Source organism: Triticum aestivum, chromosome 3A, assembly GCF_018294505.1.
Source record: "Triticum aestivum cultivar Chinese Spring chromosome 3A, IWGSC CS RefSeq v2.1, whole genome shotgun sequence".
Classification (NCBI taxonomy): Eukaryota; Viridiplantae; Streptophyta; class Magnoliopsida; order Poales; family Poaceae; genus Triticum; species Triticum aestivum.
Genome location: NC_057800.1, coordinates 675,472,263 through 675,496,225, shown reverse-complemented (window position 1 = coordinate 675,496,225; position 23,963 = coordinate 675,472,263). Strand labels below are relative to the sequence as shown.

The 23,963-nt window shown below is 43.2% G+C and overlaps 1 protein-coding gene and 1 long non-coding RNA gene across 2 annotated transcripts; both read right to left on the bottom strand.

Annotated features, from left to right (window-relative positions):
- Nucleotides 1-1,531: 1,531 nt before the first annotated feature.
- LOC123057133 (protein HASTY 1-like) lies at nt 1,532-5,525 on the bottom strand. The gene is made up of 6 exons (XM_044480257.1): nt 5,519-5,525; nt 3,638-3,725; nt 3,126-3,297; nt 2,640-2,842; nt 1,925-2,395; nt 1,532-1,847 (listed from the first exon to the last, which is right to left on the bottom strand). Exons 1-6 carry the CDS (start codon nt 5,523-5,525, stop codon nt 1,532-1,534), a joined length of 1,257 nt encoding a protein of 418 aa, XP_044336192.1.
- Nucleotides 5,526-8,585: 3,060 nt separating this feature from the next.
- LOC123059044 (uncharacterized) lies at nt 8,586-10,022 on the bottom strand. Its single transcript, XR_006427354.1, has 3 exons — nt 9,676-10,022; nt 9,393-9,553; nt 8,586-9,044 (listed from the first exon to the last, which is right to left on the bottom strand). It is a non-coding gene; the product is annotated as an uncharacterized lncRNA (long non-coding RNA).
- Nucleotides 10,023-23,963: the final 13,941 nt, after the last annotated feature.

Here is a 23,963-nt window from a genome sequence, read left to right as displayed (position 1 = left end):
GCGTATAGACTGACAGGGCAGAGATTTTATGGGCTTTTCTGTGAATCCACAACATAATACAGTAAATTCTTTGCACATGCCTAGGCTAGTAAAAAATGGACGATTACTATAAAGTAGAAGGCATACAACACAAGCGTATGGACACCAAAAAACATGTTTCCTTGAGCACATGGTCAGACAGACACAACTGAGCATTTTATTTAACATCGGATAGTTATGTGCTTAACAATGAAAATCACATGATGGAGCAAAAATTACCGCTAGACAGTCATTCATTGTATCCACTTCATGCAGCATTTCCAAATAGGTAGGGAAATATCTGTCACATTCTTCATTAAACTGCTCAAAGCACAAAACGGAACATATTGTGAAGAAAAACGAGCACGAGAAGTAAGCCAAGTAACTTCTTTGAATGTTAGAGACAGGATTATAAGAAGAATAGGAGAACTCACCTGCCAATTCCACACAAGGTACTTTGGAAAAAAAATTGGAGCAGGCAAAGACGCACTCTATGAAGATCCTCCAATTCCTTTTCGAACCAATCACTGAATCCATCCGTACACATCTTTCTGTCCTCCTGTTCCCCCTTCATAATTGTAATTAGGTCAAATACATATGTCATAGCAGAATTCACTTACAGTGTTTGACTGAACTGAACTTTGCTTGGAAAAGAAAAGGTTAATGCCAGACACAGCCAAGTTCACGAACGCGCTGGGGGCACAGCAAACAAGCGCACTAAGATTGAAGCTATTCCCTCCGTGTCTCCGTCCCATCATATAAGAGCATTTTTTACACTACCCTCTTATATTATGAGACGGAGGGAGTAGATGTTTATTTTAGTCCCTATTTGGTGTTTCTTGCACGTCTCCAATTCTGGTTCTCCCCTGAATGGTCGCTGTCAACGCATCATGCACCGCTGAGCATATGGATTTAGCCTGGGTGTGCATGTTTAGTTGGCAAGATGGACCAGAAACTAACCTGTGACACAGGGAGGTCAGCTGGAGCCAAGTCAATGGGAAAACATGCAGCATAAACAGCTATATGCTTGTGACTTACGTTAACCTTTACAAAAATATCTCACAGCTCCTATGGCACATCATACTATAGGAAGCTAAATGGAAAATCCAGGACGACCAGCAACCAGATAGCTATGTTGCTAGAGTGCTCTCGTGGTGCATATGATCAGACATAATTAGATTTTGGACTTAAAAGTAAAACATTTCAATCACGGAAATGTCAACATGCTATTTGATTTAATGCAGTTTACTCAGAAGCATCTAAAAGAATTGGTCCATCAGCAGCCAGTATTCAGCTAGATAACAAATGAATCCACAAGCAGCTATGTCATGCCATTGTCAAAACTAGACCTTATAGCCACCAAGTTCCTAAGGCTCAAGAGAGGTATCTTTGGCAGAAAGAAATTACCAGTTAGCATACATATTTGGATCTTTTGAGCGCACATATGGCTACAACCCTTGAGATCACAACAAATTACAAGTATACAATAGAAATAGATACATTCATAACTTACCTAATTGTGCAAGTAAACTTCATATATTTCCCGACAAAGACAAACAACATCATCCATAGAAGTCATTTCTATGCTTGAACTTAACTCCGATCTTAACCGTGAGATTCCACTTTGAGGACTCCTATCATCAAACCGGACAAGAGTCGGAAGCATTTCATCAAGAATAAACTGTTTCAGTCTCTCGTCATCAGTAGCAACGGCAAGGCGGATCAATGCATGACAAAAGGGTAGTGCTTCCTTAGCTGCTTGATAATCCACCAAATACCCGAACAAGTACATACTAAACCTCCAAAAGCAATTGTGAAGTAAAATATACCTACAAGAAGCAGTACTAAAGAGTAAGTAAATGTGTAGAAATCACACGCAGAAAACACAACTGAATGACGTTCATACCCTAAAAGGGAGCTGGAAGATATGGATTTCAAGTCAGACTTTGGGCAATTCAACTGCGGAAGGCCACTATTAAGTTCTTCTGATGCTAAAACCCCGAGCAAACAAGATACAGAACGAGTGAATTTAAGCAACAGCTCCACTTCTAATTTCTTGACTTTTTCTTCCGGTCCATAGAGATTGCCAAAGTAAGCTGGTACTTCAGCTCGTCCCTCATGTATAAGACTGAGCCACGCATAACCAAAGGTATCGTCACAGTAGAAAAATAAAGGTTCCAACAACAACACCACCCATTTGTCCCAACATCCTCGAGGGCAACAACTGACTAATGGAATGAAGGTGAGCTGTATGAGTTTCCCCACATGATCAAAATCCATGAAGCTTATATCCATTGCAAGAGTATCGATGAAAAGAGAACAGTCCAATCCAAACATTGATCTTTCAACAGACGCGCACAAGCCTATGATATTATACCTGCAACATTATACAAAATAACATCTTTCAAACACACAGACAATTGAAAGATCAGAGGGAAGCTGTCATCTGGCTAGGAGCGAATGCACTTTAGAACCTCCTTTCTAGGGTATTAAATACTGATTTGAACATAAACGCACAATTTAACGATACGGAAATCACTAATGCAACCGGAATACAATTTTATATCTCTGTTGAAACAATAGAATCGGTTTGACAAACAGCTGTGAAGCAGAAGACTTACCCAGTTTCTCGAATTTCACGTAACCATGTTCCAATAGCATTCATCCTACGAACATCGACTCCATCATTGGCAGGTAAAGTATTATTCTCCTTCAGAAAACTGGATATCTCGTTGGTACTAATGAGCCTAGCTCTCCAAATAATTTCTGGCAGATCATAACACTCAGACCGATCCATCCAAGCCATGTGTATAAAATGAAGGATCTGAAGTAAATGGGAAACATTGCAACTACATAATCACAATAAAACATGAAAAGCAACAATGTAAACTAGGGTAGTTTTCATAAGCATTTGAACAGAGGGAGGACCCCACAAAAATACCACTAGTTGTGTCACTGACAAACGGGGCCCATGCACATACATCTTTGCAATACTAGTTTTTTTTAAGTAATTTTTCCAAGTTACTGACTGAAAAAATCCTAAAAATTGTATGGGGGTTCTACTATCACAATCTGTAAGAAATGAAGTGTTGGTGGTAGTTATTTACCCGTAAGAGCAGGGCAAGCATTAGTTGTGGAAAGGTAGATGAGTACGGATAATTGGTAGTTGATGTTGGACGGCATTTTTCCTGTGTTCCCGTAGAATGTTCAATTTTTCTTCCTTTGATCTCCTCCTCAAATGACTTTACCAACAAACATATTGTCTCCATAAATTGATCACTGCAAAGAAGACCAGTTAGACGATATGTATAACGCATGTATTCTTCATTCCACTCTGGCTGGGTCCAAATTTTGTTCAAAGGTTTCAGTAGAGACATAAGCAACTCCTCCTTACATTCAATCCTGGCAGACAAAAGGCATACAATTTGTTTTGCATCATGATCTGTAGTACTGAACTTTATTAGTGCACTTAATGTGACAACATGGGAGTGTAAAAGGATGTTATTTCCATTGTACCCAGGACAGGTCGTCACACTGAGAAATGCTTCAGACAGGAGATTATGCTCCCAACGAAGTAGCTCGGCCTCTTCTTGATAGTCTGGTGTTACTTTATACTTACCCTGCACCATCAATGGCACTAGAACAGTCAAAGATGTAAATCCCTAGAGCAGCATAGTGAGCTATGATGGCTACTTTCAGTATCCAAACTAAAAAGCAAAACATAAGCTACAATGTGCCAATAAGATTCAGGATATTCAAAGAAAAATAAAACTTCCCCACTCCCTAAACTCTGCAATGTACTTGTTAGATAATCCTATCAACCAACTATCCCAAAAGACAGATCTGTTAGGAAGAGGAAATATAATATATCTAACACGCCCCGTTCACATCCAACATGGATATGGAATGATCAACACCTCCCCTCACGCCCAACTTGGGCGGAGATAAATGATTGGGAGAAACGCGGAGACTGAGACTTGAACCCAAGACCTCAGGTTTGATACCATGTTAGATGTTCCTATCAAACAACTATCCTAACTATACTTAACACCCCCCTCCCCTCTCTCTCACATCCAATGTGGATATGGAATGATCAACACCTCCGCTCACGTCCGTCTTGGGCGGGCATAAATGATTGGGGGAAATGCGGGAACTGAAACTTGAACCTAAGACCTCAGGTTTGATACCATGTTAGAAAATCCTATCAACCAACTATCCCAAAAGACTGATCTATTACGAAGAGGAGATATAATATACTTTAACAGTATTGACTGCTAAAGAGGACTGCAATCTCTCCACTTGGACTCCATCCTTCCGCCAGCTTCCCTACTACCGAGAAAGGCTCCGCGCTCCGCTTTATAGATAAAGCCAAGTCCAAAAACAGCCAGGCCGACACACCAAAACACAAAGGTCCACACTGGCAACCACAAGGGTTACCCAAACACAAAAGAAGGAAAAACACACGCACCCAAGTTCACGAACGCGCTGGGGGCACAGAAAACAAGCCTACTAAAGTTGAAGCTAGATGTTTATTTTAGTCCCTATTTGGTGTTTCTTGCACCTCTCCAATGCTGGTTCTCCCCTGAATGGTCGCTGTCAACCCATCATGCACCGCTGAGCATATGGATTTAGCCTGGGTGTGCATGTTTAGTTGGCCAGATGGACCGGAAACTAACCGGTGACACAGGGAGGTCATCTGTAGCCAAGTCAATGGGAAAACATAAAGAAGTGTGCATATGGTGAGCCTGGATAAGGTGAAAACGAAGGTGTGATGTGCCCGCATATAAATTGATAAATATCGGAGTCCACACAAAACTAACTCAGCTATTTAGCCTTCAACAAGCCACCCACTATTCACGCAGGTACACCATATCCACCAAACAACCCCATCACAGTAAACGTACACAGCCTAACTAGCTTGAGGGTGAGCTCTGAGGCTCTGCCTCCTGCTTTCCCTGTTCGAAGCGCCGAGTAGAAGTGGACTAGTGTCTCGCTTTGGTTAAGGGGGAAAAGAAATCGAACCGGTATGACTTGCGGGGTGGCAGGGTGGGAAATTTTCGGCAAACGTCTGCCCTCAGCGCGATGGAAGCTGGGGTCGAGCTGCTGTGAGATTTGCACTGTGTGAAATTTGTTGCGTCTGCAGATTATGTGCTGAAAATCCCCCCTTGGTTAGCTTTCAGCTTTGTCACAGCAGAAATGGGTGCAAAAGCTGAACCAAAGGCACCCTAACTCTTACAGGCCAGGTTACAACAAGTCCTAAGGCCCATAAATGTTACAAGGTAGGCCAGATCCCATTCGTTTAGGAATTTTACAGTTTCATAACTAAGAAACTTGACGTATTAATTTTCAAACACCTACAGGACATGTGTATTTATTGTAACTCCGAAAATAAATATTTTAAGAATCACTTGATTTTTTTTTCAAGAGGTAATTCAGCAACCACAAGTCCAAATATGCCAAACAAACAAGAAGAGAATGGAGAGGTTAACAGTATGCTTACCAGCCATTTTGGCACAAAAGATTCAGTGGGTCTTACTAAATCACTAGTAGCATTACTCTGAACAGGATCATACCTGTTGATCATGCTCTCGACCACGACCATCCAAAAAGTTAATTGGCGGACCCTGATAAAAGATAGGCAACAAGATAAACATATCTTATTGACGGATAGGTACAGTATCACACGCAACTCTAAATTACCTGCAAACAAGCACAGAAGAAACAAATCAAATAACAAAAACGAGGAAGAACATTTTTCCCCTAACGAAGCTGTAGCACTGCTTGATGGAAACAGATCGAGGGGGGCAGCTAACCAGTCTACCAAATAAAAATAATCTACCAAATCAGACGCATCTCCAAACCCACTCTGTTCTGCGATACGAACCTCAACCCACCTCACAAGTAGATGCTACCAATATCAGCACGCCATGAGTTATAGCTAGCTGAGCGGCACGATCATCGATCACGCCATGAGTTATGGGGTATATATTAGGCTGGTCATAGTGGGGAGTAACTTAGACTAGTAACATACATATGTTACTAGTCTATGTTACTACCTTCATAGTGGGTAGTGTCATAGGTGTGGTAACATAATTGCCTTCATTTATTACTTTGTAGACTCATTATGCATTAGAAACCGCTATGTGATGGTAACATATTATGTTACTCTATTTGCCTCTCTCCTCATTAACTACTTGCCACATCACCATTTTTGCTTATGTGGCATCTATGTTACTACCTATGTTACTCCCACTATGACCAGCCTTAACAAATGTAGGAATGCTGTGATTTTCCAGGCAAATTTCACAACAGCCATACGATTGTAATGATGAAGTAGTGACCGAAGTAAGATGGAGCGTGTACTACTAACTGAAGAGAGTAAATAGCATAAAACTACTACTTTACGGGCTAGGGTTCTAAAAAACTACCGATTTTTAATTTTTCTCAGATAACTACCAAATGGGCGGTCGACTGTTTCAAAAAACCCAAATCATCAAGTCTTTATCAGTTGATCACGATTATGACAGGTTGGGCCCACAGCTAAACAAACCGTTAGTTTGACCTTAGTTTGACCGTTAACTTACATGTGGGGCCCACATGTAAGTTTCTTCTTCCTCTTCTATTTCTTCTTTCTCTGCCTCCTGTGCCAGACATCTCCTCTCCCGAGCCAGCGACCCCCTCCCCCTTCCAAGCCGGCGACCCCCTCCCCCTCCCACGCCGGCGAACCTCCCCCCAAGCCGGAGCTCCTGGTGGCGACGGTTGCAACGAGGCCGGCCTCGTCTGAGACACTCCAGCAGCGGCGCATGCCATCTGCGTCGAGCTTGAGGAGCTCGGGCCAGGGGATGGCGGCGGCCGCGGGCGAGGCACAGCTTGGGGGCGGCGTGGAGACCTGAGCGGAGCCCCATGACCGGCGGCGCCCCAGGCGGCTCCCGATGGTGCGCGGTGGCGCGGCGACCCGAGCCAGAGCCCCATGCCTGCCGGTGCTCCAGGCGGATCCCTATGGCGCGCGGCGGCGCGAGGACCTGAGCCGGAGCCCCACGGCGGCTAGCCCGGCGACCACCCCGGCCACCCAGGCTGTGGGCGCGGCGACCACGGGCGAAGCCCCATGGTGCAACGGCGACCACGGGTAGAGCCCTTTGGAGGCGTGGCGGCGACAGCCCAAGGACCCGATTGCTTTTTTAAAATGATTCCAAGGACCCGATTGCTTTTTAAAAATATTTGTAGGGGCTAATCTGTAAAAAATCTGTTGATGAGGCGCTGACATGTGGCCCCCACAAGTCAGTTAACGGTCAACCAAACGGTGTGTTTAGTGGCGGGCCCGGCGTGTCATAAACATGTTTAATTTTTTAACAAAGAGAATTTGGGGTTTTTTGAAACAGTCAACCCCTGACTTGGTAGTTATCTGAGAAAAATTAAAAATCGATAGTTTTTTGGAACCCTAGCCTGTAAAGTAGTAGTTTTATGCTATTTACTCAACCGAAGAGTTGCAGATGCAGATGTAGATGCAGTAAATCAGCAAATAAGTAGTACTACTTCTATCTGGACAGAACTCCATGTGACAGCAAACAGATATGAGTAGCATGTGCCAAGGAATAACCTGCATCATCTCGAAGCCATAGTGCCGAATTTGAGGCGGAAGATCCTTCCCAAGCAGCTTGAGCGACGCCTTCACCAACAAAACCACGTACACGTCTTCCCCCTATAACACACCAGATAATTACACACCATCCCCAGATCAATCGGTTGAAAAAAGAAATCTTGAAGTGAAATCTAGAGAATAGCGGGGGAGTTCGGGCGGAGGAGGTTGAGGACGAACAGGACCGGGCAATGCAGAGGCGGCGGGCACGCTGGAGTCGAGATCGACGGCGTCGCCGGAGGGTCCCTCCGCCACCGCCGCCGCCTTCGTAGAGGCCGCGCCGTCCATGGGGATTCCGGCCCGTGAATGATGCTTCTAGAAGTTTCTGCAGGGATCAGGAGTCCAGACAGATTATGGACTTATGGTCCCTGCTTCCTCCGTCCTAAATTTGAGTTCAGAAAATATATAATCAGATATTATGATGGATTATTTGCCCCATTTTACTTCTAACTTTCATCATTTGCCTCTACTAGTAAATGTGCACGTGCAACGCACGTATTATCATATAAAAAATCATCATTCATTCTAGAAAACAATGAACAAAAATATAATAGTGTGCTAACATGAGGCAATATTTAGTGAACATATTTGTCGATCATGAGTAAACTGACAATGTTCAAGGGGAATTTTTTAAAAGTATATCACAATTTTGTGGACCAAATCCTTTTCGAATCCTTGTCGACGAACAAGTCATGTGAATATAAATTTTACATTGATATTATGATTTTTTTTTAAAATAGACAAAGGCACGACCATGAAGAAATCAATGCACAACAATATGTATTTTTAAAAGGACACCACCGGTCACACACATAAATGATATACATGTTTCAAAAACATAACCAAAAATGAACATGGGTATAATGAGTAATCATGCTTGCAGGCATGGCATAGAGGGAGTGCAAATTTCCATTCATTTCTAAAGAAAAGGGGGAATGTCCCGATCAATTCTGGAAACATAGTCATGCGGTACAAATGTTGAACCTACTCGCACAACCAGTGTAATGAGCGCATCATTCATTATACTCATCATTTACCAGGTTGCAGTAACCTCCTTTTCAAAAAAAAAAAATTACCAGGTTGCAGTAAATTGAAGTCTTGCAAGAGCGGGTTTGGTCAAGTCAGCCATGTAGTAGTTGCGAGTGACCTGGTTCCTAACAACATTGGCCATCTTGCGAAACTCCTTGTGCATGAGACTGGAGAACGCAAAGGCTTGGTCTGCTGCGTCTTCGTCATCTCCTCTTGTCAATAGGACCACGGTCATCTCCTTTTCAGCAGCTAGCTGCACCATCTCTTCTTGTTTGACAGGTCAGAGACCAATAGGAGTGGACATTGTAGAGGTAGTTGGTCCCCATGCTGAACTGAACCGTGGCACTGCTGTTGCGAATTACTACATCGGGTCAGAGTGCAATGCATGTTAGATGGTTATGGTTTATGATAACCTTTGTAGGAGTTTAACAAGACATATTAAGGTACTGAAGATCGAAGGTGGCACGTGCATAAAAGTTTCAGGCGGTATTTCCATTTCCAGCGAACTGAACAAATAAAGTAGAAAAGGACAAGCTAATGCCATGTGTGCACAACCAGCATATGAAAGGCCAATGAAGTACACGAGGGCATCATTTGAGTTCATGGATAATCGGTGAACAAGAGGGCATCATTTTTTCAGTTTAGAAACAATACAAATTGACAATGCATGTCAATCTGCAAGTACATAAGAGAGGTGAAACTATCTTACATAGTTGTGCATGTTTAACATGAGCTTAGTTTGTGAAGCATTTGTCAAACACCCAAGAAAAGAATACGAAAATAGATCGAAGCACATGTACGACCGAGGCTACGGTGGAATTTGCCAGAGATGAACGTGACTTTCGACGCACAATAGACCGTTCGAAGGACCTGAATATGTACAAAACCCATAATACCTTATTATTGATAATTATACGACATGCTTTCAAAGTATGAAAATGTGCTTATTAACAGAAATACATTGAGATAGGGTGCAGATCAGGAAAACGTACCAGTAACTTTGACCCAACCCGATGTAGCCGAGTTCACTGGATCTTCTCCCCAACAACTTCATTGTAGTTTCTGCACAATAACACATTTTCTGAAGAAATATATTCTGCACACGACCAACGGTTTCTCTGAAGAAATGTATTCTGCACAATAGATTAAAGTTTCTGCATGATAGTTCAAAAAAGATGGACATTAACAAACAAGCAAGCGGGCCGAAAGGAGAAACATGTAATCCAAGTGTGCTCCCTAACCACAGATCTATCAACATAATACACAACAAATCACAGAAGTGTGTTCTTGAGTTTTCTTAAAAATATAAGCTGTTGTGTACCCAAATAAGATAGATTGAACCAACCTGCGCGACATAAACACTTGCAACAGAGCATGTATCAAAATTTTCCTTTCCTCTTCCTTTCCCTTGATTCTCAGGGAAATCTGATGGCCCAAAACTGGAGCACAAAAAAGTGTTAGCTGATGCTGAACCATGGGCTAATCGGCGAGTGAATAGCGAAATCTAATAACTATGACAGATTCTTGATGTCACTAAGACCACAACATTTTAACTGTGTGTGCCCCCCTCTTTTGCGCTCAATTCCATAAGGTTTTTTTCTGTTCAGCCTCTCTCTTCTTTCCTCCAAATCTAAAGTGTTAGGACACAAAAAAAATCATTTTGAAGGAAGTGGAAGTGCACTGACAGCATACTGAAGCTAGAGACATCTATTACGATTACAAAGGCAAAAATAAGATAGCAGATGCATGATACTAATCTCTGAATATCGTGAACGAATATTTGAAACTGACCAAAAGTTCAATAAAAAATTTGGGCCTTAAACAATATTGACTGATAAGAGTATTTGGTACCTAAATTTACCTTCCAATTCATCACAACAATATTTAATATCACGATACAGGATATGACATACTTAAAGGGAGACGTCATGATTTAAGTTACTGCGAAAAGGATAGTTCAGAGCTCTGTAACATTTGCATACCAATCACACTACATCATAGCCTATAAGAAAGGATAACAAGTGGGGAAAGACATACCCTTCCTTCCACTAAATCATGTGTGCCAATGTTGACAACAATGATTAAATATTGCAGTCGCCAGCGGCCAACCCCGCCACCGTCGCCCGTGGCGGCGCCTCCTTCCTTGGCGCTCACCCTTGCTTTAGATTAAAAAACTCCTGCAGAAACACCGCACAAAATTCACCATTCAAACCAAACACCACACTGAGCTCATATTTAGTTCAGCATAATCTGAAGAATAAACATTCAAATGAAATCCCATGAGTATTCTGTGACCACCGGAACAGAAGCCAACCCAGTGTCGTGAAGACATTTACAAAGAAAAGCCTAATTTCTGAAGTTTCCTGCGCAAAACAGAGATGTAATGCCTAACAGATTATAGAATTGACATTTGTGTTAATAAAGGAAATGTATAGGATAATCTATAGTAAGCATGCATGTGCAACGCACGTCTAACACAAATGTACATTGTATCAAACATCCAGAAAATTAGAAATATTATTCTTTGTGAACCAGTATGCCTTTTTTTAAAGATGAATCAGTATGCCTCTTTAATCCAAATATCAGACCATCTTTCATATATGTTACATCAATTATATATTCTCTTGCAAAAATACACACTTTTTCAATATATAGTTCCCCAAACACATTAATCTCCTGCAAGTGAATTCTGGTGAAGTTCGTGTGCCAGTAGGCGCCAGCGGAGGTGAACGCCGAGCAGGTGGGGCGTAGGGCGGTGGAAGGGGGTCAATTCATGCCGGCGAGCCTGGTGCAGAGCCAGCATGACCTGCTGCAGATCGCCGCCGCCGAGGGGATCACCGTCGTCCATGCCACGGTGCCCGCCACCGCTGTCGTCGAAGCGACTATTTCTTATTTCTGAATCCAGTTTCATGGCTTTGTACACTGGACAGACATTTTTTCATACCACATTCATGATCTCATCCATATAATGTACAGCTTGTAAAAACTTACACAAGCATGCTATCATCAACCTCAACATTACCCAGTTCATTTAACATTATGCTTCTTGCCATCATCAGAGTACTTGTTCTGTATGACACGATAGCAATACCATCAGATGAAATAGTTACCACCAGTAAACAAATACATGAACTAATATGAATATAAAGTTCACGACTTCCACCAACCTGAATAGGTTTGAAAAGCAACCATGTAATCCATCGTTCTATCATATTTACCCAAAAAGGATTTCGCCCCGCTTTATAAATAATAAAGCAAACCAGACATTACAGACGGCAATACCATAAGAAACGAAAGACAAACACGACCGGATACAAAACACTATGGAACAACTAACGAGCTCCGAAGGATCCGTAGGATCTCGAAGCCCACGACGGCCGCAGATCATGCCATCAACGCAACTGCGACAAGGAAGCTATTCGTCGCCGGAAGAAAGCCACGCTCCGCCCCTCCCAAGGCCAACCTGTTATCCTGTCGCAGCCTCCGGAGAGGGCACCCCTGCCCTCTCATCCTGGATCAAAGGACGTCGTTCCGTCGGCAGGCAGAGCAGCTCACCCCCGAGCACGCATGAACATGCCAACCAGTTGCGGGGGATAGGACAACATCTGTGGCGACCTCGCCTCTGTAGGAAACCCCTATATCGCGACCGTCTCTGGCCAAGACCCAAAAGCCCACCGCAACTCCCGAGCAGGGACACTACTGAAGATTGGCAGACCACCACCGCACCAAACTGACCACGAAGAGCTCCCAAGGCGGCGTCTTCAAGAAGTAAGCGACGCCGATGCGCCGTCGCCGTCCAATCCAGAGATTTTAGGCTTTAGACTACAAATCACCCTCCTGCAATTAACAATAGTGTGTACACATCTATTCCTCCCAAATCACAGTACCTTAATTTCAGAAACTAATGGCCAGTCGAAAAAGACAGACAATTTATCAGAAAGTCGTCAGCAGTCTGGCAATCAGATAGAAGGGAGAAATGAATTGGTCATGCAACAGACCTTCATTGGAGAAAAGAATATACAACACACTGGGATATGATTATGCTAAAAAGAGAACATACCTGAGAGGAAGAGCTATCAATTACCATGCAAAAGCTGCTCTTATTGGCAATGAAATGGCTCTAGGTCAAAAATAGATGTGTGATCTTGACTTTGTTTAAATGAAAGGTGTTGGCTTATTAAATTTACAGGACTAAAAACACAACATGCACATATTATCACTTGAGTTTGCATGGAAGGTCCACTCCCTATCCCATTGAACATATTCAGTAGAAAGTAACGGAAGCACTAACAAGAGTAATAAAAAAAGTAAGACTGTGATCAGAAGATTATAGCTTACCAAGATTTTTTTTCCTGCCTACACTGAACTTCTTAACATCATGGCTGCGGAAGAGACAAAAGAGAAGTATACACTTGATTAAATTTAAAACTGATTTCCAATAGTCCTCCTGCATCGTAGGTACCATGTTCCCTTGAAGGTAATATCAACAAAATAAATGTCTTGCAGTCTCGATGAACATAATAAACATATATGTATGGAATATAGAGTAATTCAAAAAGGAGAACTGATCCAATTGAAAGGGATTGTGTGAGGAATGAAACAACTCCATTAACATTTCAGACCCGGATGAATCTATCTATAACAACAGTCAAATAAATAGATGAGCAGGCATACCTGAATTCCACTCCGGAAAGAGTGGGTGATTACTTTTCACGCTTATTCCCCAATAGGTATTTTATCAGATGGATCAAATGAACTCCATTGTATTAATCAGTAGTCACTGCTGTGGCAGGTTAGTTCTTGGTGTTTCAGGCCAAAAGATGAGCTCCAAGAGTTTCTGAAATCAGTCTAGCACTCTAGCTAGCATAGGATTACACCACCCATCATTCTTCGCATGATTTGTGGTACAGGATGGCGCCGCACCACTCCTACAATTGGCGTGTGGTTAAAGTGTGACCAGCAGCTGCATTCACCTCAAAAGAAAAACAATAATTGGTAGAGACCTAGAGGAAACTGAGTGAGAAATAGCTCCGATTAAGCATTCATAATTTGGTTCTGCAGTAAAAACATGGTCAGAACATAAATTACCTAAGACTCTGCTGTACGGAAGCTCTAACTCCATCATCTTTTCTGTGTCCTGCAGATAACATCTTTAGTATTTCAAGCATGATGTAGGAAAGAGTTATTTTAAAGCCTAATTGATCATGGAAGAAGCAAGAAGAGCTTACCTTTGATCCAGAATTGCAGACCCAGCGATTTCTTTGCTATAATAGCCCTTGTGAAGTGCTCTTGCCTCATGAGTATCACCTACCTCCGTTGAAATATAGTTGTGCCAGACCAAACCTCAAAAATTGACCCAAACACAGATTCAACTGACTGCTAGAGCAGCTAGCTAGGCATGACAAATTTCTATAAACTTGCACAAATATCTACCTAATTAGTTTGAAACGAAACCAACTGCTGGTAATCTTGAAAGATAAATCTATAGATCACTGACCCATGTATAGTTTCAGAGTTTCTCGTTTCTTTGTGGTGCACACTTTTGAGTATAGCAGAGCTCATCTTCTCACCACGATTGAATTGATCAGCACGCATCAGGATGATATCCTGATAGTCCACGCCGTCAAGCTGACGCCGGGTTGCTGCTTGAGCCCACTCATCATGCTGCCACCAGGAACTTGTGCGAGGTCTGCGCGACCTTGACTGACAGGGGACCTAGTCTTGTAGGACCGCTTTAGTTTCTTTGTCGCTAACGGCGAGGCGTACACGGTGACGGAGGTGGGAGCGACGAATGTGGGATTTGGGAACATCACCGTCTTCTTGACCCACGGCCGGTTCTTGGGGACACCCTGTTCGCCGCCGACACGCCCACGCGACGGCGGCGTGTCGACCTCGGCTCCTTCCGCGCCCCACTCGATCCGCTTTTCCTTGGTGCGGCAGGCCCGGAGGGAGCGGCTTAAGCTCCATGGAGGACTTCTAGGTCCTCGCGACGGGCTTTTGGGTCTTGAGCGGATCGGCGACTGCCATGATGGCGTCCGTTGCGTGGGCGGCAGCGGAGGCGGGGAGGGCGTCCGTGCGGAGAGGGGGAGCACGGCGGTGGGGAGGGAGGCGGGGCGCAGTTGGGGCAGAGGATGATGCGTTTAGTGGCGTGATGTGCGGAGGTCTGTTTGCCTGGGGTGGATCGCACATCGCGGGGGGCAGGACGTGCGTCGAGTCTGCCTGGCAGAACATTTAATCTGGAGCATTAATTTATGCGGCAGATCTTTGATGTAATATGGATTGTCGGATATGGGTTAGTTTGATTGATCTAACGTCTCTGGTACTCTTGTGTACAATTTGTTGTGTGGTTTTAGGGGTACTCAAGTTTGCTCTTTTAATAGTAGTAGAGAAGATTGACGGGTGGGACCAGGGACACTTTCCATTAGGACAACCCTCAGACAAATCTAAATGATCCAAATCCCCCATCTAGATGATGAGTTTTAGGTGCTTTCTTTATCTAGGTTTATTAATCTCCTTACTAGTAAGTATGCACGTGCGACGCACGTGTCAAACGTAAACCAGGCGAGATTCACATAATATAAAAAAATAAATGTTTTTAAAAATATAAATTAAATGGATACACAATGTTTGATGTCCCTCAAATTGTATTTTCAAAAGTGAGACACAATAGTGGTTATGTTGCTGCACAGAGTAATCGTAGGAAAATATTATCATTTAAATAAAATCAGCAATTATTTATTAATGCAATAATATAGGCTTGTAATGTAGCCTTCTCTTCGAGTGTAGCCAGGGAAAAAAAGTATAAACTGCCTTACGATGCAATTATATTGTTCAAGATGCTTAATTCTCGAATCTTATTTTATTCTACTAATTTGCATAGCAAAATATATACTTGTACTAATTTGGATCAAATTATATATATTGTTTAGTTGTGTGGATTGCCAAAATTGTATAGCTACCTACTATGGATAATAGGAAATAGAAGATGATATGTGACTACAACGACTTCTATATAAAATAAAGATGATTTACAAGAACTAATTGAAATGTAAAAGGGCTAAAGAAATCCAATAATTATCATGATAGGAAGTATTTATCCGGTTTTGTATGTGTTTATGCGTTGGCAACCATACTAACTTACAATGCTGTAAGACTCTCTGTGCGTACAGAAACTGAAATGAGTTATGAAGAAAAATAAAGATGGAAGGAACAGTATTCCAGAGTATTTGTCAAGCTTAACCTTATCAAGCTTTCAGGTCAGCTTCTAAATTACAAAAAACATGATGAATCCTCAAATAAGAAAGAACCAACAATTTGGAACATGCTACAAAACTGGTGAACATAGAAAGCATTCATCCTCTTTTTCCGTCGTAAGGAGTAGCTTCAACATACATTTGTAACAGTGTAATACCTGTTCCGGAAAAATTTATTCATTATTATTATTGGAGGAAAGAGGCCGCAGACAAAGAAAGAGAGACGGTGGAAATAAGGCCTTAAACAGTATGTCTTCAAGTTTGATGACTGCAGATATGTTGGATCATTTGAAACTGCACAAGTATATAAGAATAAATATATGTGCCAAAATAGCAAAAGGTATATGGTTTCTCTGTCATGAAACAAAATAAATCTGACTGAATACAGTTTGTATGATTTCTCTGTACCAATATACGGCAGCTGTATTAGGACAGGTCCTTCAAAGAATCTATTTATTGGAACTCAGCCGGATTAGTTTCTTCATTGGATCCTTCTGTATGGTAAAATTCTCTTTATTGTAACGCAGTAGAGATTGCACACCTTTACAGAACATCGAGAGATATTCTCTAACAACAGTCACGGAGTCATGTAACCAGTTTTAGATGTATAGAATCATGTAGCTGAAATAGTAGTACATCTACAATATCTTGCCTCCTATTGAATCTTACATAATTTACTGGATTGCTATGCAATTATGTTAAAGCGACGCGTCTAAAGTTTTCTCTAAGAATGAATCATATATTCTGATTTCCAACCTATCCCTGGAGCTAGTGCCTAGGCAGGCGCAACCCACCTTAATTCTAGGTAAAGCAACGTCATGAGTAAAACACACACTGATCAAATAGCACAAATAAGGCAATTCTAATCAAGGGGATGGTACTACCTCTTGATACGGTCCAGTTTAATGCATATGGTCGTACGAAGTAAAGCCCAAGGAAGCCAACATGAACATGAGAAGTAATCATGGAAAATAGAGACTCTGCATCTTGACTTCTTCAGTATCCTTCTTGATCCTACTTTGTAAGACAAGATTGCTGCATTTTTATGTACGTGCCATATCTAATTACACATTTTCAGTACAGCAATCGGCAACCTAAGATAATCCCAAATCTATAATTCTAGATTGCTTGAAGCCCCATGATTCTTATTTAATATGTAATGCACGTGCACCCACTGAACATAAACTTTATGAGAGATAGTGAATTCAAATTTCTCAACCAGCCAAACTTATGCATGTAGTCCAATTCTAATCTTGGTTTAAATAAGAATCGCATTGTAAGTATACAGGTCTAGACAAACACACTCTTACAATCAGTCTCATTCTTCCTATATCTACTCCCTTCGTTCCAAAATATAAGTCTTCTTAGCTATTCCAATACGGACTATATACAAATGTATATAGACATATTTTAGAATGTAGATTCACTCATTTTACTCCCTATGTAGTCCGCATTGAAATATCTAAAAAGACTTATATTTTAGAACGGAGGGAGTATATATGGAGAATGATTTTCATGCTCCAGATCACATGTATTTCCCAAAGAAATTTCTGACCCACCTCCAAGTGCCAAAAGTGCATTATTAGTCATGCAAATTACAGAATACCCCCAAATCGAATTAATGGTTCACCTGATAGATTTGCGATAGACCTTCGGTGCCCTCGACTGTGCACGTAGGAAGAACTGCAGGAGGTCCTTGACGGCCCAGTAGGACGACGACAGGAACGACAATGAAGACACGTCCTGCGCCACGGCCGAGACCGGTGCCGCCTTAGGGACGACGGCAGTTGGCTGCTTGGACTTGGAGGACGTCAGTGGTGGGTTGTTGTCGGCGTGGGTGTTGTGAATGGAGCTGAAGTCGATGCGGATGCCGATGGTTGCCAGAGAGCATGCCCTAGACATGGATGGAGTCGTCGCAGTAGTGGCAAAAGAGCGCCTGGCCTCCAGGCAGAAGACGATGGCAGCGACAACACATGTGTTCCTGGAGGAAGACGAAACTCCTCGCGCTTCCCCCATCGTGGCTAGCGTGCATGATGGCGGCAGGCGGCTCGCGATTAGCTTCCTAATAGGATGGATGCGTCCAAGATAAGTTTTTTAATAGGATGGATTTGTTTTAGATTAGTTTCCTAATAGGATGGATGCACTCTGATTTAGTTACCCAGAATAGGATGCACCCTTGATTATTAGTTTCCTAATTTCCCAGGCGTGGAGTTTCATATATTCCTTCACGGTGGAGTACGGTCAGTCAATGTGAATTGCAAAGTGCACACAGAAAATGGTTTAGGTTAAGGCTAACCGTTAGATTGATTTTAGTGGGCCTAATCGTGCGGTGGTATTGGATCTGTGTACACTTTGTGGGGTGTCCTTAAAGAAGTTCTTGTTTGATTGTTTAATAGTAGTATAGATATTTTGGATCAACTTTTAGTCATTGATTTCACTAATAATATACTCTCTTGGTCCCAAGTTACTTGATGAAGGATTAATAAACCTAGACGAAGAAAGTATCATTTAAAGCGGAGAGTGCCTAAAATTAAACATTTAGAGATCGAAATTGATTAAACAACGAGTACCCTTGCAACACCTTCCCAGCGGACGCGTGCCATGTGATGTTCTGAGCCGCCACCACATGTCCCACGCTGGTCGCACTTGTGAAAACTTTTTTTTCATGTGTTTTTCTTCTTCAAGTTTTCAGATTTGCTTGGTTTTCTTTAGGTTTTGTAGGGGAGAGAATCGATTTTTCTATTTTCCTTGCATGAAGCACTCTGTGTGAAAAGTGAAAAGCACAACTGTGCTTTCCATAATTGTGCTTTTTGAAAAAGTGAAAAACATAGTTGTGCTTCTATGTGCTTATCGAAAAGTGAAAAGCGCATTTGTGCTTCGACATGAGTGCTTCCTAAAAAGGTGAAAAGGAAAAAATGTTTTTTGGTTTCCAATTTGTTTTTGTTTCTGTTTTCGGTAGTTTCGGGAAAACAATTCTTTTTATGGTTTTCACTTATTTTTTTCATATTTCTGGTATTTGGGGGGGGGGGGGGGAATGATCATCCAAACCTATTAGCATGCACCTATTTCAAGGATTTCAATGCGAGAAATGCAACTTGAAAATGGTTCATAATTTGGATGAACAATTCAAGCGATCAAACGCTTTCAAAAAATGAATCTAGAAAGGCAGAAAACTCATAGTTTGCGACAAGTGTAGTACATACAGTGCGTCACTTGTCACCACCTCAAGGAGCGGGAGTGACGAGGCCTCCCTTCGTTTGGAGGAATTTAGGAGGAATTCTGTAGGATAGGATTTCTAAGAAAAAATCCTTTGAAGTCCTTCGGTCTGTAGGAACTGAATCATATTTCTTCGGAGGAATTTCTTCCTATCCTTATAGAAAAAATATACTGAATCACACAGAAAAATAAACATTAGCCTAGACTTTATAGAAAAAAAATCATATGATGTGAACCAAAGAACATCTCTTTAAATATTCCTATTCATAGAATTTGAGGCACATGACATCATATTTCCTACAAGTTTAATATTCCTATGATATTTTATCCTATAAACCAAAGGAGACCTTAACTAGAGATTTTGAAGAAGTAGCGATCAACCCCATAGACAATTACATAATTCCAACCAACAACTAGCCCATAGACAAACCGAAAAAAATACAAACAAAACTAGTCCATTGGCGCGGGGGACAAGAAACACTTCTGAGATGCGATCTGCCAACAAAAACGGACTATAACAACAATTGGTAATGTCAGTTGATATCAGCTAAATGAGTCCAACTATATCACATCTGCAATCACTAGTTAGGCCGCTTTTGATTTACAATAATTTTATATAAATTTTAAAGGATATGAATCTTGTAGGAAAAATTCTTTGAACCCCTTCGATTCAAAGAAAACCGGGCAAAATCCGAAAATCTGAATAAAAAATCCTGAGAAAATCAAGAAAGAGCTATAAAAACCCAAAACTGGTGCAGGAAAAAAACGTGTTTCCACGGGTGCGTCGAACGTGTGGCGGCAACTGGGCAGACCATGCGACACACACATACCAGGGTACCCCTGATTATCTATATCTATATCTATACCAATATAAAAAGACCCAAACGGGCAGATCCAATTAATCTCGGCCATCTAATCATATCAATCCAACGACCTAGACTGCTTCAATGTCGAGCGCTCAATACGTTTAGCGTACAATTAATTTCATGTCAAATATAATGCTAATCACATAATAACACGTAAATAATATCCTACTTAATATCCACATACACTTAATATATTTTCAAGTTAACGTGCATTGCACGTACACATTGACTAGTCAATCCCCAAAAGTTCAGTCAAAAAAGCCATGACACAATACAAGAAAAAATATACAGCATAAATTTTGACAAAATAATAATAAACCTTGCCCAGATTTGAAAACCAGGCAACTTTCGTATAGCTAAAGCGTTCGATTTTTTTTGGTCAGTAAGTATTATTTCCTGTCAAGCTAACACGAATGTGTTCTGAATCTGCTGCGGCTGCAGCAGAGCCACGAGAACAACCAAGAGGACGGTGAGCGCCATGAGGAAGACGTTCACCAATCCGGAGATGAGCAGTAGCGGCGCCTCGCCGTCCTCGTCCTGGACCTCGTGAACGAGTAGCATTCTCGTGAGGTTGGCGATGAGCGAGACAAAGATGAAGAACACGCAGGCCCTGTACAGCTTGCTGAAGCCGGGCCCGTCGCCGCTGACGCTCCTGGAGTAGGACGCCATCAGGGCGCCGAACATGGCCGGGCAGAAGCCAAACCAGATCAGCGACCGCCGCCTGCGCGCCACCGCCCCTGCCGTGTCGCCTTCTCCGGCCCCCCTCCCCGGGGACCGCGGCGGCGCTCTATGGACGTGCCAAAACAGGCCGCCGAGGAAGGCGCCGAAGACGAGCACGAAGGCCAGCACGATGTACGCCTGCAGGACCTCGATGGCCGCCAGGAACGCGACGACGGAGAGCAGCGCCAGGAGCGCGTACGTGGAGTACCTGATGAACACCCGGATGAACTTCTCCCTCGTCTCCTTGAAGTACGCCGCCAGCGGCACCGAGCACACGAGCATGATGAAGAGCCCGAACAGCGCGGCGTACATGGTGAGCACCTCGGGCGCCCTGACGCCCACGCTGCGCCTGCACTCGCTCCGCCTCAGCTGGCTGAAGAGCGTCGCCGGCAGGCCCAGGAACGCCGCCTGCGTGGCCTCCGACGACAGGTCGAAGAAGTGCCGGATGTCGTCCTGGAACTCCTCGTACTGCACGATGCCCCACGTCACCGTGTTCCGCGCCGAGGCCTCTATGTGGCACGCGTACGGCGCCACGACGAGCAACACCACCGCCGCCGCGAGGTAGAGGTAGACGACGTTCAGCACCGCGGTGAGGCAGGCCGCGGTGACCATGAGGAGGATGTTGGAGGCGAAGACGGCTATGCAGAGGCACCGTATCCGGTGGCGGTGACAGTCCTCGACGAGCTCGTCGTCGTCATGGCCATGACCGCCCGGGCTGGCGCAGCACTTCCGGCACATCTTGTCGGCGAAGAGCAGCGGCGTGGTGTTCACCACCAGCGAGAGCAGTGCGGAGAAGCTGAATGCGATGGCGGCGTTCCTGGTGCGCCTGCAGAACGTGATGGGAAGGAATCCTACCATCATCGGGAAAATGATCCCCGATGCAGATCGCTTGAAGTACTGCAGGAGCTGCTTGTCAACTGTTGAGTACTGCGACCACTTCGTCAAATCTAACGGTCCTGACTGTTGCACAACACAAGGGAAAAATTATGACCGTGTGTAGACTGGTCCCTATATACTGTATTACTCACTCGGTCCGAATAAACTTGTCCCAAATTTGTCTTTCAAATGGATGTATCTAGCACTAACTTGATGCTAGATACATTAATTTAAGGGATAAGCTTTTTCGGACGAGGAAGTACCTAATAAAGTTAGGTTTGTACAAATGCACGCAACTAAATATAGGTGTAATACGGTCATTTTTTTCATCGCATAAAGCTAAAATAGGGCAAATCTAATGAGGCAAACGGGATTACCATGATCCTCTGTAATGCCAAACGCGAACCGAGACTATTCCAAAACAGTTTTGAATGTGCTTATGTGGTCTCAATTGATGTAGAAGCAGGTTCTACTCTCCTTCCGAAAAATGCCGTTTTGAATGTGCCGATATATATGGTGCAGTACCACGGGAAACCCGATAATGAAACCAAAGATCTTAGTTGTCTCTCCTGTTGCTTTCCTATTAACAACAAAACTGGATTATGGCGATCTCTTCATAAAGGCTCCCGACCTGCAGCATATATCAAATTCGAAGATTACGGGCGTAATAATACTTGGCGCCGATGGGCATATGCATACCAACAAAGCATAATAGCGCATCACAAAAGGATACTAACCTGACCAGCTAGAGCTCCCAGCTCGTACCTACCGGATGTCAGCTGCCTCTCGGGCAAGATCATGATGATATTCAGACCTTCACCATTCCGGCCATATATATATATATATATGCAGCACCGGATAGTACGCATCTAACAGCGCCATCATACATTATGCATCCAATCTGAATAAGAGAATGCATCTCTCTCTCTCTCTCTCTCTCTCTCTCTCTCTCTCTCTCTCTCTCTCTCTCTCTCTCTCTCTCTCTCTCTCTCTCTCTCTCTCTCTCTCTCTCTCTCTCTCTCTCTCTCTCTCTCTCCGTGTTGACATGTCGTTCCTAACACAAAGTTGCATACTCTTGAGCCCATTTTCTAAGGCACAACGCGTAAGTCTTGCATAGCATATGAAGCAACCGAACGGCAAGAGTGCAGCATTTTTGGCAGTTAAGAGGATTAGCACATGGTCCCTAATCCTTAGATCCTTAGTATATTAAACATACTACTAGGAATGCAACTCGATCATGTCGATCTTATTGACAACAGGACAAGGTTGTTCAACTATTAATAAATACCACCACTAGTATTCGTGCCAACAAGCATCACATATGATGACAATAAATCGATCATGTATGGCAGCACCACAACAATCAACTGAAATTGTCAATGGGCTTTGCAACTTGAACAGGCTGGAACAGAAATAAACTGCTTCGACAAGTCCTAAATTAACCATCATGAATTAGATTTTGAGTAAAATGTATACAAAACCATAAAACTATATTGGGTGTGTCATTTTGGTCCTATAAGTATGGAAATTCACACCTAGGTCCTTATGGAGTCATTAAATGGTTCACCGTAGGTCCTACTCAGGTCTGACCAAGCCGCATGTCCCATTGACTGCTGCCACATGACGCTAATTTGGGGGAAAATGGAAGTCTCTAAATTAACTTGGATTCTCTAGTAGCCGTGCTCTAGTGGGATAGAAGAGGACACGGACGAGGCCAAATGGAGCTTGGAGGAGGCGGGAAAATCAAAAGGGCGAGGTGATGGGGCAAATGGAACCAACACTTTGAGGTGATGTCGATGGTGGAACCACATAGCTAGGGTGAAACTCCGGTGGTTGCCAACGTGAGGGTGGGTGACGACGTCGGTGGTAGGAAGTGGATACGAGGCTATGTTTGCGGAACATGTAAGAAAGGAAACACAGAGGTGGGCGATAGGGTCATGTAGGTGCAAAGAATTGCTAGGGAGCTTAGCGGAGAAAGAAATTGGGCGTTACAAACAGCTGGTGGTGTTAAAGGAGGAACACCGAATTTTGACTATGTAGTTGATGATCCCCAAGTTTGATTGGGGGTTTCATTTGCCATGTCGTGGCGCATCATCAGCGCAAAAGAATCCGACGGTGGTGTCATGGTGGAGGAGATTGAAGGTGGATGTCTTCGTGTTGGAGGAGATTAAGGCAGGGGTCATGGGCCTCAGCGAGCCCAAGAGCACCATCATGGGCTTCACCTCATTGTTCCTCTCGACGACCTTCAATGCCTCCACCCAAGTCATCATCTTTGTCCACTCCCATCCATGCCAAAACCAACTTCTGACGTGCTGTTGTAGCTCCCGGCGAGCTTTGGTTGGAGGAAAC

What these genes read in the sequence shown, in the direction of transcription:
- LOC123057133 (XM_044480257.1), bottom strand. An exon ending in AGTGCCATTGATGGTGCAGG is followed by an intron (nt 3,298 to 3,637) that starts GTAAGTATAAAG and finishes TCTTCTTTGCAG; the next exon opens with TGATCAATTTATGGAGACAA. An exon ending in CGTGAAATTCGAGAAACTGG is followed by an intron (nt 2,396 to 2,639) that starts GTAAGTCTTCTG and finishes ATAATGTTGCAG; the next exon opens with GTATAATATCATAGGCTTGT.